The sequence below is a fragment of the Lotus japonicus genome, chromosome 5 (assembly GCF_012489685.1).
Source record: "Lotus japonicus ecotype B-129 chromosome 5, LjGifu_v1.2".
Taxonomy (NCBI): Eukaryota; Viridiplantae; Streptophyta; class Magnoliopsida; order Fabales; family Fabaceae; genus Lotus; species Lotus japonicus.
In genome coordinates this window covers 51,294,628-51,308,778 of record NC_080045.1, presented here as the reverse complement: position 1 = coordinate 51,308,778, position 14,151 = coordinate 51,294,628, and the positions used below count along the sequence as shown (strand labels likewise).

The 14,151-nt window shown below is 36.0% G+C and overlaps 1 protein-coding gene across 1 annotated transcript; it reads right to left on the bottom strand.

Annotated features, from left to right (window-relative positions):
* Positions 1–14,151, bottom strand: LOC130718774 (uncharacterized). The gene is made up of 14 exons (XM_057569400.1): positions 13,166–14,151; positions 11,975–12,526; positions 10,534–11,748; positions 10,074–10,401; positions 9,259–9,514; positions 8,928–9,144; positions 8,469–8,821; positions 7,863–8,393; positions 5,307–6,507; positions 4,868–5,221; positions 4,371–4,608; positions 1,113–3,682; positions 800–1,002; positions 1–585 (listed from the first exon to the last, which is right to left on the bottom strand). Exons 1-14 carry the CDS (start codon positions 13,274–13,276, stop codon positions 153–155), a joined length of 8,562 nt encoding a protein of 2,853 aa, XP_057425383.1. The 5' UTR covers positions 13,277–14,151; the 3' UTR covers positions 1–152.

The window sequence follows — 14,151 nt, the reverse complement described above, 5'->3', positions numbered from 1 at the left end:
TATTTAAGTTCCACTGCATTTAGGCTGAATGTCAAAGAAGTCTTGATACTAGAAAATGTCACACTACTAATAATTAATACTTAAGAAAATGTCAAAGAAGTCTTGATACTGCTACTACATAAAGCTTCTTCACATGAGTGAATACTGGATGATTACTCACGAATTAACATAGTAACATTTTCCCTAGGCTGAATGCGTTTAAATGTCGGCATCCTCCTCTGAACTTCTGGATCATCATGGTCTCGCATGCACGAACATTCTATCTTCTTACAGCTCTTTCTTCCTCCCTTGTTTTTCTTGGGATTATTGCTTTTCTTCTTCCCTTTTCCATGGGAATTCTTGGCCACATTTTGCACCTGAACATTTTTTTGCACCTGAACATCATTTTGCACCAGAACATCATTTATGGTATCTTCTTCTGATTCATCTGAGTTGACACTTTGCACCTCATCATCATTCCCTGCTGCAGTCGTTTTTCCTATTAGCTCCTTCAAATGTTGCTCAACTTTTGGTCGTCTTGCAAGAATTCTCATCGCGAGTCCTTCAACTAAAATGCTGTTTGCAATCCTCTTAGTCTTTGACATACTGAAGAAGAAACAAACAAACAAACAAAAAAGCAATTCTGTGACTACAAAATTCAAAAATTACTGCTTGGACAGAAAGTAACTAAAGTTAGTTATTAACTAACTAACTAACTAACTAACTAACATTAGCTACAAATTGTTACATAACAGAAATGCAAAAACTAATCTAAGTATTAAACTTTATCAACGAGAAAATTTATGACTATAAAATTTACCTCACATTTCCCGCATCCAATGTTGAAAAAAGTTGCTTCATTTCATCATACAGGGCCAACTCCTCATCCGCTTCAATTTTTTTTTCAAGGGTAGCATCAGGGAATTCATGCACAAGAAAATTAAATTTATATGCTGAAGCCAGAAATCTAACGCAGGGATCCAACAGATCTTGAAGATGGGATGAATTCAACTTCAACCAACACTGAAAGAAAATGAAAAAGTGAGGACATAAAATAAACAACAATGAAGAAGCCTTGATAGAAGAAGTCTATTGTAACTTTGTATTTAATCTGCAAAAAGTGTTTGGCTTACCTTTATAGTTAAGGCCTTCATCATATTGGAATCAGGAGACTCCCTATTAAAATGTGCATTCTCAATTGTTGAAAGTAAGTCTCCTAAGCTATCCCATACCAAGTCAAAATTCGAAAACATGTTCGTTGAAACAGAACCACAGCTTAGAGACTCCTTAGATGTTGAGTCAGAAGATTCAACAATAACTGCTGCACTTTCCTCACCAACACTGTCAACTCTATCCGGAAACAACATCTGCAATATGAGCTGTTTTTGTCGGCAGACCATGAAATCTACAAACACAGCATCTGGACAAACAATTTTTGGAGAATTGCCTAACTTGACAATAACCAAGGGATTGTCAATCACTTTAAGTGCCTCAGCAAAGACTTTTGAATCCAGGTCTTTCCTTCCTTTCTTAAGAACATCACAAAATTTCAATGGCAGTTGAGAGGTTATATGACTCTTCCCCAACAAAGTGCAAAGTGGCTCTAAATACTTCCTTGTGCTGAGGTTCAGCAAACACAATGAGACAACCAATCTCAGGACAAACAATGGTAAATAACTCTTCACATCTAAGTTTGACTTCCTGATCCAATTTATGGTACCACTTTGATTATAAATCAACTCTTGGAGGACACGCGCAATGAACTTATGCACATCTGTCATATTCATACCTGGAGTTAAACTCAAATTTGCTAGTGAATTTTCATCCTGGTAATTAAGCCATTCAATGAAAGATGACTTAGTAGCAAACATGAGCCCCTTCCGGCATGATGCCAAGAGCAGAAGCCGTTCAACCAGATACATAAAACAACTAGGAGATAGATAATCAGTTTCCTTTATCCAATTCACATTGTAAGTATACTGCAAAGCTTCATAAAGACTGAGCGCGCGATTCAGCTCTGCAGATGAATCATTTCTTTGTGAAATTTCTTGAGCTGGACTCCACTGCTGAATGAATTTGTTCCAGGGCGTGTTATCTTTAAATCTGGTCATAATTTCCACATACAGTTCATTAGGCAGAGAAGCTGTACCCATAATCATAACTGCCACCCTTCCAATTTGACCATATGTTAGCCTCTCTTTCAGCCTAATGTTCTCGTAGATAGTCTCTTTCACCAGATCCTTGCAAGCCTCAGTTGTCCTTAGAAAGACCATGTCTTTTGTCAGAGATTTCTTCCAGTCTAGGGGAACTATGTACCGAAGTGAACGGTCAATTGGAAGTCTGCGAAATTTGTCCAGAGTCTTCAAGTTACCATGGGTGTGGCTAAAACATTTGGATCCAAGAAGAAATTCCGAGACTTCATAGATATGCAATAAAGACTGAAACTGATGAAAATCAGAAAGGTCTGAATTAACTGAAAACTTGTAAAGTGCTTCAAGGTTGCGCAAAACAGCGATGCCAACAGAAAGAAGTTCTGAACTCCAATAGCTCTGAGCAGAAGAAACTAATGAATCAATATCAACAGAAACTAGCCTTCCATCCTTCTTTTGAAACCTATCACCCAATTTTATAACCCAGTTAGCATCAGGGACGAGCAAAGAGTAAATCTCATTCAGATTACAAGTTAGCTTCCGAACACCCAAATAATTCAAGGCAAAATTTGCATAACTGCTAAGCTGTTGAATGTCTGGGGATTTACAGCTTGGAAGACATTCCAATATAAGAACAATGTTATCCTTCCAACATGTCCAACAATGAAACAATGTCTCCACAGAAAGATGATTCTCCAGAATCATTCCCTCAACAGCATCATTAATCACATTGTCTTGCCAAACATATTTAGAGTTGTTCAGATGACAATGGGCATCCAAAAGTTGCCACAAACATAATATTTCACCTCTGATACTCTCACGCATGCGAGAAGATTTCAAATGAATCATTATTTCAGAAATCTTTTTATGATCATTTGATAATAATTCAGCTTCCATAGATGCAAGCTCATAGAAGCTGTCTGACTCTTCTTTTGCGAATGACAATGCTCTTCCTAAAAGCTCAGCCTTCTGCGCAAACGGCTTTACGGGCCACCCTTTGCTTCCTGAAGACCAAAGAGAATTTGCAAGTATATAGAAAAGCAGAAGTTCAAAAGCTTCCTTGAATCTACCAGCTTTTCCAAGAAGATCGGCCTCACGGTGAATATCACCCAACATCATAGCAATGTTTACTGCCTCCAGAAAGTTCCCTGATTCCTCTTCTAGCACAAGAAGCTCGTCCAGTAAATTCAATGATCGTAAGAAGACACGCTTCGAATCCATTGTGTGAAAAGTTTTAACAAATTCCATCACAGAACTGACATCTTTATGATCAAGATAATTATGAGCACAACTTTCCAGGAATTTTTGTTCTATTGTGTTGAGATCAAGACTTTTAACCATACCATGGTCAGCATTTTCATTTTGTTTCCAATGTTGAATGTAAGAGAAGCCAATGTCAAACAATCTTCCTTTTGCACAAACCGTCAAACAATCAGAGAAGAAGCTGCCTCTAGCATAAACTTGAGCTGCGATTTCATAACATCCAGCCATATCAAAGCAATCCCCTGCTCTTTTCAAATCAGGCTCTTCACATGTTTGCAAATAAAGCTTCCCTGAAAGCAGAAACAAGAGTGATCTTACACAGTAGAAGTTCACAACATCAACATTTAGCCTTAATATAAGAGTGCATAAACAAAAGAAAGAGGAAATTTGTTAAGAGAGAAAGAATGAGCAGAAATCTGTTATTGATGGCTAAAACACTAACAGAAAAGAAGAGAGATTTTATTTCAGGAGCTTCCCCTCTCTACAATCTTATATGCTAAAAATTCAGAATTTCCCTTTCTTCTACCCCTCTCTAACTAATTCAACTAAAGTCCTGCAGTTACAACTTTACCAACCTAACTGATTTTAAAACTACTTTCTAACTACTTCATCCAAAGTCTTACCAGGTGCCAGTTCTATTTATATTTTCTTAAAAGGAACATGATGAGATCCTATTATCCTTAAACAGTTAAATTTATGAAGACGAATAAAAAAGAGGATAAGAAATACTCATTAGCAAAAGAACAAAAACAAAAACATTCTTCCGTATTCACTGTGGTTGAGCAAGTTCCAATCTACAGCCTGGGTAATCTCAGCCAATGACCACAGGATATTACTATTCGAGATAAACTTGTTTTTTGTGTTGTAAAATGATTTCTTAATACCTAATAGACATATATATAAAACTCTAATGCTACTAAATATTTATTATCAAGCAACACAAAATTAACACTTAGGTACCAAAGCTCGAGTTCATACCAGCTCTTTCAAAGTCTCCTAAATCAGAAAAACATTGGGCAGCAGAATTCGCCATTCCTATGTCTTCAAAAATTTCAGCAGCTTCTCTAAGGATTGCATTTGCACCCTCAGGATTAAAATCATGCAAACGGTTTGCAGTTGTCCTAAGACCAGCAGCTTTAGACTTTTTCTCCCAATAAGAGTCTCCTGCTCTTTCAAAACACATTGTCGCCATTTCAAAGTTATTTTGATAATATAGCTGCAAAGAAGCGGTCAAAATGATAACGTGTCATTTAGAGGGAAAAAGTAGATAGATAGAAGGGATACATAGATAATATAGCATCATGTAATCTGAGGGACACATATATTTTAAGTTTGCAAATCAAACTATAATAAGAACCCGATAAATCATCTTGAACTAGAGTTCGAGCTAAAGTAAAAAGTGCAGGATAAACTAATTAAATTCAGTACTATGAAATCATAACGAAAATAATAGTTGATTATGGAAGCAAAGCAACCTTTTTGCCACGTGACTTCCATTCTTCTGGACTACTTGCAACTTTCATTGCCTGGGCAAGAGAATCATCCAGTTCTTTGAATTGTACAAGACCCTTCTTTTTCCAATAGTCAAACATAGGTATTGAGAACTCCTCTGTATTCTCACATATCCACAATCTCTGTCTTGTACGAGTTATTGAAACATAAAGCTGCTTGAGTTCAGAGCACAAAATATTGTGTTTGGAATCACTGAAACGTGGATAAGACTTTGATTCTGCAGGTTCCAGCATATCTTGTTCATTCATGTACTCATAAATCACCCTCCAGCGATTTTTCAAAGGTGAAGCGCCAAAAAAGTTGTATAGCAACACATCCTGGGAAAGAATAAAGAATACCATCACAAAAAAGACATATAAAGAATAACAGAATTTAAATTAGATATCATGATCTTTTAACAACCTGAAACTCGAGGCCTTTGCACTCTAAAATGGTTAGAACAAGAGCTTGTTTCCCTACATACTTCAAAATTTCCTTCCGCGCCGAATCATCACGTACCAAAATTACTTGCTCTGCTCCAAAGCCAACAACTTTCCCATCCAAATGTCCACTATTGCCAAAAATAGTTACAATTGCATTTTCCCTATTTCCACATTCAAGAACAACTGGAGCTTCCCCATAAATGAAGCTGGTCTCGGGCTTCAGAGCATCAATAGAATGAGGAAAAAATCGAGAAAGAAGCTCAATGATGCTCTGGGATAATTTCAGCACTCCAGCATGAGTCCGAAAGTTTTGATTCAATAAAAAAGTATCTGAAACTAGTCCTTTTTCATTTCCCTGATTATATGAACTTTTCCTGGATTCCAGAACAAACTTGTTGTAAAAGAGAGATTTTATATCCTGGAACCTAAAATCAATTCCCCTTGCTATTGTTTGTGCAGTATCCCCGCAGAAAACAAAACCCTCTTCTACATTTGGGCATACATACTTAAACAAAGCAATTTGGCTCATGGTCAGATCCTGCACCTCATCAATATATACAAAATGAAGCTCATCACCCTCATATCTTTTAGTTCTGAGTCTAAGATGAAGATCAGCTACAATATCAGCCAAATCAAAATCCCCTCTGACCATCTTCATTTTTTCATAACTTTGATAAATATTATATATCATCTCTCTTTTCTGTTTGCTCAAACTTGATGCTCGGTTTTCAGATAAGGAAACATAACTTTCACGACTTAGCTTACCGTCACCATGCTCCAGTGCTTGCATACCCCCTTTTATATGAGACATGATTTCAGAGAACACTCTAGATGGATCTAGTGTCTTAGTATACTGGGAATTGAAATGTGGCCAATACAATGAATCAAACCTGTCATAAGTCACCTCCTTCTTCCTTATGAAGGTCTCTAAAGCAACAGATTTTACACCAATGTTTGGGGAATGAGAACATATGTCACTAAATCTTTCAAAATATGAATTCCCCAAAGTCCCATCAAACATCATTAGAAACTTCTGAAATGTTATCACAAGTGGGTATGAGTTGGCTGGAAGATTAATAAGAGAATCTGGTATATTCTTAAACTGAATTGATGTATCAGCATCAACAACATCTTCCTCAACAGGACTACTTTCAGCAGAGACATTGCTACCACATATGGATCTGCATGCAAAACGTGATCTATTAATGCCAGATATCAATCCAATTAGTGAAAGTACATGAGAATCAAATCATTTCAAGTATTCAACAGACTTGCACACATTATACTATACTCAAAGTACTGTAACTTCAACACCATTGCATAATGTCTAAAACTGAAACATGAAAATTATTATCTCATTGAAGAATTACCATGCAGTTCACTTTGGATACACCAATTTATGTGTAAAAAATTAAGCAGTCATTAATATTATCTTATCAGGGGTGAAGATCAATAAATATTAGACAATTTCATCAATTAAACATCAAGCAGAGTCTAAATATTGATCAACAAACTAGATGTAAAAAAAAAACACTATACCATGAAAGTACCCTATCCAAAACAGTGATAAGAAGAAATTAAACATAAATTTAAGAATAAATATATAGTGATCAAAAGAGTTATACAGAAATTATTCAACATATATTGCTTAAGGTAATGAAAATAATGGCGAATGAAATGAAAGAACACAAATAAAATAAAAAGATAAGTAACTGTTACATAATAGAATTCTTTGTCCAGATTACATTTTTAGCCTTTGTTAAAGAAATTAGGAAGTAAAGATAGCATCTAACAACCAAATAACTTTACAAGTCTGTGCTTAGTATAATATCTCATTAAATCAAAGTCTTTTGATCAAGTGTTCACAGAAAAAAATATTAGTACACGAAAGAATATTAAATCAAAGTTTAACAACACAACCCTTGCCATCCCAAATCCCTATTAAAGCATACACGAAAAAATGAGCACCTGCACTCCCAATGTTTATTGATTCCACCTTCTGTCCAGAGGGAAAACAAAACAATCTGTAAAGCTATTCATACAAACAAAAGCTTATTGATGCCTACTAAATTTTTATAAAAATAATAAAAAAAATAGAAAATATTATTTTTACAGAACTATAACATTTCTTGGAATAGTCTTTCGCTAAACATCACATCAATATAGTCATACGCTTAAAATTTACAGAACTCCAAGTTTCACAATAGTTCTCTATCCTGTTGAAACCAAATTCCACAATCAACACGTAAAAAAAGGACATAGAAATATAACAAAAATCTTTCAACAAGTTCTTTCTACTTTGAAGATATGTATAAAATACAATGATAATTAAATTATTCAGTTTTAATAAATCCGAACCACATCAAAAGTCAAATATATTGACACAGACAAATAATGGTAAGATAGACTATAAAGGAGATTATTCCAAACTTAGCCAGCTCGTGCCTAATTCAAACAATATTTTTCATGTTATTTATATTGAAAAAGAAATAAAGAAACAAAGAAAAAAAGATAGTTTGAAGTAGAGGCTGCACACCTTTTCAATCGAACAACATGATGTTTTACTGCCTGACATAGTTTAGGACTGACTGTCACAAATAATTGGCGTAATATAGGTCTATCATTCCCATTAGTGCTTTCTTCATGCTCTTTATCATGATTCAAACAAGGAAATGCACCACTCTTAATTCCATATGTTGCTTCAAGAGCCATATGGTGCAAATTCTCTTTTTGAAATAACTTCATGGTCAAAATAGTGGTTTTGCCGGTACCAGAGCGCCCCAAGATAAATGTACTTCTAGAAAAGTGAATTATCTCACGCTCTTCATCTGACACTTCAAATGGAAGATCTAATTCATCAATGTTATGATCAGAAAGCAAGTGGCTAACCACAGCTGGTGATAATGAGTAGAATTTCATCAATAACAAGCTCTCCTCAACGTTTGAATTCTCAATATAAATTCTTTCATCACAGTTACTCATTTCAGCTTCATTTCCAAGATTATCAATATTCTTAAACTTGATGATATCTGTTGTTCTTTCCCAGGTCATGGGGGCCTCAATTTTCCTAGAAAAGAAGCAAAACACATTATGAGTTAGCTAAAAAGCTCTGGTGGTATAGAATACAACTCAGAGAACTTACCCCTCTAAACATTGCTCACTGCAGCGTTTAATAAAATCATCAGTGTAGCTTGCAAATATATTATCAAGACTCTTCACTATTTTTGGGATATCCTCTAGAGGCAAGATGTCCCATATCTTCAAAACTTGAGTGTACCTTGATTCTTTTACGATATCCTTCGAACAAACAATAAAGAGACCTTCAACTTTGAATTGTTTTAACATCTGTGATGAACTTCCACAAAGTAAGTCCACTTCAATCCTTTTTGGTCTCCATCCACTAGAAAGTTTATATAAGAGTCCAATGATAGACCTCTTTTTCTGCTCGGATCGCAGTCTTTTAAATGATTTAAGGAAGTTGTCACTGAAAAGAATCTAAAAAATTGTGGAAAGTGAGAATGAAAACTCAAGGCCAAGTAGATGATTAGGATATCAAGAACATGATAAATATGTAACTTTACAAGATTTATAATCCAAGTACCTTCCACATGGAATTTCTGAAAATTACACTATCTGCATTAAGCAAGTCATCAAGTTGTTTTAGCTCTTTCTTGGCATCCAAAATGCTTTTTGCCAAATCTTTGTCTTCATCAGCATTAAAGAAACATTGACGCTTTTTTGCATCAAGGACCAAATTTTTCCAAACATTTTCCAGACTTACTAGGGTCCTTTCATTTCCCAAAATCCACAAGTTGTGCCTGTTGAATATCAAAACACCAGCATTAATGTATAGGTCTTTTGCCTTTGTAAGAGAAATATTAGTCTTCAGGTGACTGGGGATGAACAAAAACAAATACAAACTTAAGTTCTACCTTGCCCTTGTAAGAGAAACATTAGTCCTCTGTTCATTGGAGATGAACTTAAGTGACGCACTGGCATTAGTTCTCACAGTTGATAAAATAATAATGTCCTGTTCTCCACCCTGGAAGCCATCAATTGTTTTCACCTTTACATCAAATCCCTCATACCTATCATACTTTTGTCTGAGTACATCCTGAATAGCAACAACTTGGGCGGCATACGGAGAAACTACACCTATACTGAGCTTCTCTTTTGAGGCAAGCCACACTACAGACCAGGCAAAAGAAGGAAGAATATCACTACTAGAAAATATAAACAAAGAATTATACAAAAGCATTTATAGTAATCACCCTAAACCCAAAGCCACAACTACAGAATTTTTGAATGATCCCTCATGTGGTTCAAACTCCCTATTTTTAACATCCTAACAACAATAAACTACTGCTAACAATAATAAACTGACTCAATAACTAATAAAATTACTGAATAACTGCCATAACTGCCCCTGTTCCAGAATCTGATGGGTCTCTCCCTATCACAAACATTATGCCACTGACCACCATGTAGCTTTACAATGACAATATTTTCACTGATGATTAGTATACTCTTCAAGGAAAAAGAACTTGTAACTAGCAATAAATGACACATGATTTTTAAAACTACTAAACACCAATACTTGAAATGTTATCTGGTGGAAAATTAAGCCAATCACAGTCATGTAGTTTCACAATCAATTATTCTCTATATTCCTTTGCAAGGAAAAAGAAAATCCAAAAACATAATAGAGAACTACAGAGAAATCATTTACATATAAACAAACACAAACCTTTGAAACACTTCCGAATTATTTTTATAGCAACTGCAACTTCAACCATATTTTTCCGGCTTCGTCCAGCATCATCAAATCCTTCTCTGCCACCAACTATATTAATAAAGGCATATGGACCAAACATTGGTGCTGGGAGATATTTCTTTCTATAGTCCTTACTCATAACATTTGGAGCATCAAGAATTTGGTCTAAATAGAACTGTGAATTTGGAAAGGAACTTATTGCCGGATGCATTCGGTATTGCATATTGAGAAAGTGGTTTGGATAATCCAATGAGTCCAACCTTTCAAATAGGCTTCTTCCAAAACCAACTCCAAAAGAAACCTAAAACAAATAAAGGATAAGCAAGCATTAGTGTTAACTGGAAACTGATGACTTATCTATATTTGAATAAATGGAAAAGTAGAGACCATGGATATTAGATTTAGTAAAATGAAATAACTTCAGAATACATACATTACTTTCCACCATAGCTGGTAGCTGTCTTTCATCTCCAACAAGAATTCCATGGTTTATGTCTTTTAGTAGTAGAGGAATGATTGATTCGCATTCCTTCAATTGTGCAGCTTCATCAACCACTAAAACGTTCAGTGGTTTCATGGCAACAGAGTGCAACTTGAAGGAACTAGAAGCAGTGGAAAATATTAATGAGGATGTTTGTAAACAGAATACTCTGATTGTTTCTTCGTGTGTAACATCCGGCCAGTCGAGTTTACTAATTGAATCTTTCAGGGCTTTTAAAGAATACAGGCATTCAGTTCTTCTCTTGTTCAATAAGTATTCAGCACCCTCAGAAGACTCAAAAGAAGTAGGTTGCCTTTCAGGAGGGCAAAATAGTTGATCCAATACTTCAAAAACAATATTAGTTTGGAGCAACAAAGATTGAAAGGAATCAATGGAGTGAATAAGGCAGACCAAACCTTCAATGTTATCTTCCCCCATATAACTTCTGGATACATGGTTACATAGGACAGAAATACATTTTCTGAGTGGTGATGCTATTTCAAGAAACCTTTCCCTCACAAACTCAATAAAAGATGTGCACATGCTCTCACTACAATCAGAAGCGCTATCATCTTTTGTCCGATTTGTCTTATTATCATCAATTCGCTCTTGTTTCTTTCTCAACTCCTTTTCAATGAATTTATGATAGTGTGAAACACAATTTTCAAGAAGATCAATCATTGAACCAAAACAATAGCTCCAACCAGTAGGAGGTCTAAAGCACATCGAAAGCTGTTCGACGCGATAGTCCAAATAAATATCTTTGATTTCCTCCCCAACTTTAAGTTGCTCATGATTCCCAAATAACAGTATGTCTCCTAATGGACAGAACAAATCATCAGAATTTCTATCAAAGGATGATCTCACAAAGCTTAAGACACGAGATGCAACTTCTTTAATGGCAACATTAGTGGGGGTGCAAACAAGAGTCCTACAGTTCATCTTCAGCAGGGCAAAAAGCAGAGTGCCCAAAGTTTTGGTTTTTCCAGTTCCCGGGGGACCCCATATAAGATCTACAGTGGAATGATGATTGCATTGAGAGGAAGAAAGGCAAGCAGAAATTGCATGTTTCTGGGAGCCATTCAAATCAGAAGATAACCTTTGATATGTTGCGTCATCGCTTAGAACATCAGTCTGCAGATGGCAGTAATCACAATTTTCCTCAACCTGTGCCCAGAATATATCCATCAGTCATAAAAACAGTGATACAACATAACACAATCAGCACTGAATATCAAAACAATACCAATTAAAAACCTGACATTATTACATTGTTATGCTTTGATATAGTTTAACACTATCAATGTTTGATCTTAAATAATATATAATGCTCTCACAGGATATTAAACCTGAAACACTTGATATAAAGGCATAACACAAAATTAACTCTTACCCCATCACGAGCACGTAAAATTTTCTGGATTAGCTTTGAATTTCGCGACATATGCAAGGCTTCCCATATTCTTCTATTGGGGGTTATGTTTGACAAAAAGATCATAAACATGGACTTCTGCCCTACTTCATCGAGGTCAATATTTTTAGATGAAAGAATTTTGAAAGAAGTCATAAGTTCCACATTATCATCCTTGGTCTCCTCCTCTACAACCCCAGCTGACACTACTAAAGTCCACGTTTTTCCCGCCCTTTGTAAATCGTTGACAATTTCAGGCTTAAAATCAGCCAAAATGAAAACATCCCCAGTTAATGTTTTGTACATTTCACCATGACCAGTGGACCTATTTCTCCATCTGCTAGCTCTAACATTGTAGAGCACGCCATTCCTCTTATCAGGTGCCTCTTGAAGAGAAATTACTTGGGCAAAAGGCAAACTTTGTAACACTTCCATACTCGAGCACAGTTGTGTTCGAGTTTCTTCCAGTAATGGATACACATAGGACCCAAAATAATGACCAACAGACTTGAAGCTTAGATCAATACATTTCACCTGCAAAACACAAACAGTATCTTAAAATGGAGGTGAATCAAACTAATAGCATGTTCAAACTCATAGCTTCTTCGTTTAGTAGAGTCACACAATCCATAGTCTGCAACTTCTCCCTTCACACCAAACCAGACAATACAAAAGTTTGTAACTTCACAGTATCTTAAAATGGAGGTGAATCAAACTAATGGCCTGTTGATATCAGTAGAAACATCATACAAAGTTTGTAACTTTTCCCTTCCCACAGAACCAAATGCAATTCTACAAACCACACAATATACAAAGTTTGTAACTTTCAGCTTCCCACAGAACCAAACACTATTTTACAAAAGCTATTTTAAAATGAAGGTGAAGCAAAACTGATGCCATGTTGGTATTAGTAGAAACACCATAAAAAGTTGCAAACTTTTTCCCTACCCACTTAACCAAATGCAAGTTTACAAACACTACTTTAAAATGAAGGTGAAGCAAAACTATTAGCATGTTGTATCAGTAAAAACACCATAAAAAATCATAACTTTTCCCTTTCCAATGAACCAAACACACGCTACTGTTGCAGGTGACAATAGTAAAGCAAACACTACATGATTGTGGAAAGGTTTCACCTTTAACAAGCAAAACACTGTATAGTAAGCTTCAAACCTGATCTTTGTACAAATCTACATTGCAAATGTCCTCAAGTGACCAAGAAAGTAAGATATCTGTGAAGTTTGGATCAGCATTTGTTGTGCTTGAAGATGCAACAAGACTCATGTTTCCTTCCTTGTGCTAACCAAAATGCTTTCAATAGTGATGATCAAAACCCCATTTTGAGAAAGACCCTTTGTAAAGAGAGTGAAGAAGAAAATGGATTTGCAAAAAGCTTCAACGTTGTGTGTGCATGAAATTTCAGACTTGTGAAGACTTGGTGTCTAAGCACACTCCCTTTTCTATTTTCACTGTGCTTCAGCTTCTTGCTGATTTTAAGATTTTTTTGTTTTTTTTTTTTAAATTACCTGCTGTAGCAGGTATAGAAACCGGTAAATATAAAAATTTAATTTATGAATTTGGCCCTTAAGTTTAGAAACTTATTCAAAAAGGACTTACAGTCATTTGAAATTACCAGGACCACCCTTTCTTCAACCTTCATCCACCCTACATTTGCAGAGCCGCCGGCGCCGTCGCATTATCCGTTCCTCAGCTAAATCCATTTTCTCTTCCATACATACGACTGATACGAGATTCTCCTTCCTCTGTCACTCATAACATTGCTGTTGATGATGGAGGGGTCGTTGTGGGTGTGGCAGATCTTGAGAACGGGTGGGTTGTTTGAGAGGTGGAGGAGAAGCAGCGCCATGCGAAGTAGTAGCAGATGCGGCGGCAAGGATGTAACAGAGGGGGTTCGCCGGAGCAGAAGGTTCTGCTTGCGGCGGCTGCGGGCGTCGATGACGGTGGGGGTAGGTGGACGGTGCCATAGATGTTGGGGTTTGTTATGGAGGGGGGCAAACGAATTTCATATATTTTAGGGCCAAAAACGAATTTCATAAAACATGCTTAACACTGTTGCCATCAACGAATCACCACCGTTGATTAAAATAAGAATATATCTAATGGCCATGAAGATGTGGTGTATCATAGAAGCCACCAAA

What these genes read in the sequence shown, in the direction of transcription:
- LOC130718774 (XM_057569400.1), bottom strand. Translation starts at nt 13,276, where the DNA reads ATGAGTCTTGTTGCATCTTCAAGCACAACAAATGCTGATCCAAACTTC. An exon ending in GCAAAGGCCTCGAGTTTCAG is followed by an intron (nt 5,222 to 5,306) that starts GTTGTTAAAAGA and finishes ATTCTTTCCCAG; the next exon opens with GATGTGTTGCTATACAACTT. An exon ending in AGGAGACTTTGAAAGAGCTG is followed by an intron (nt 3,683 to 4,370) that starts GTATGAACTCGA and finishes TTCTGCTTTCAG; the next exon opens with GGAAGCTTTATTTGCAAACA.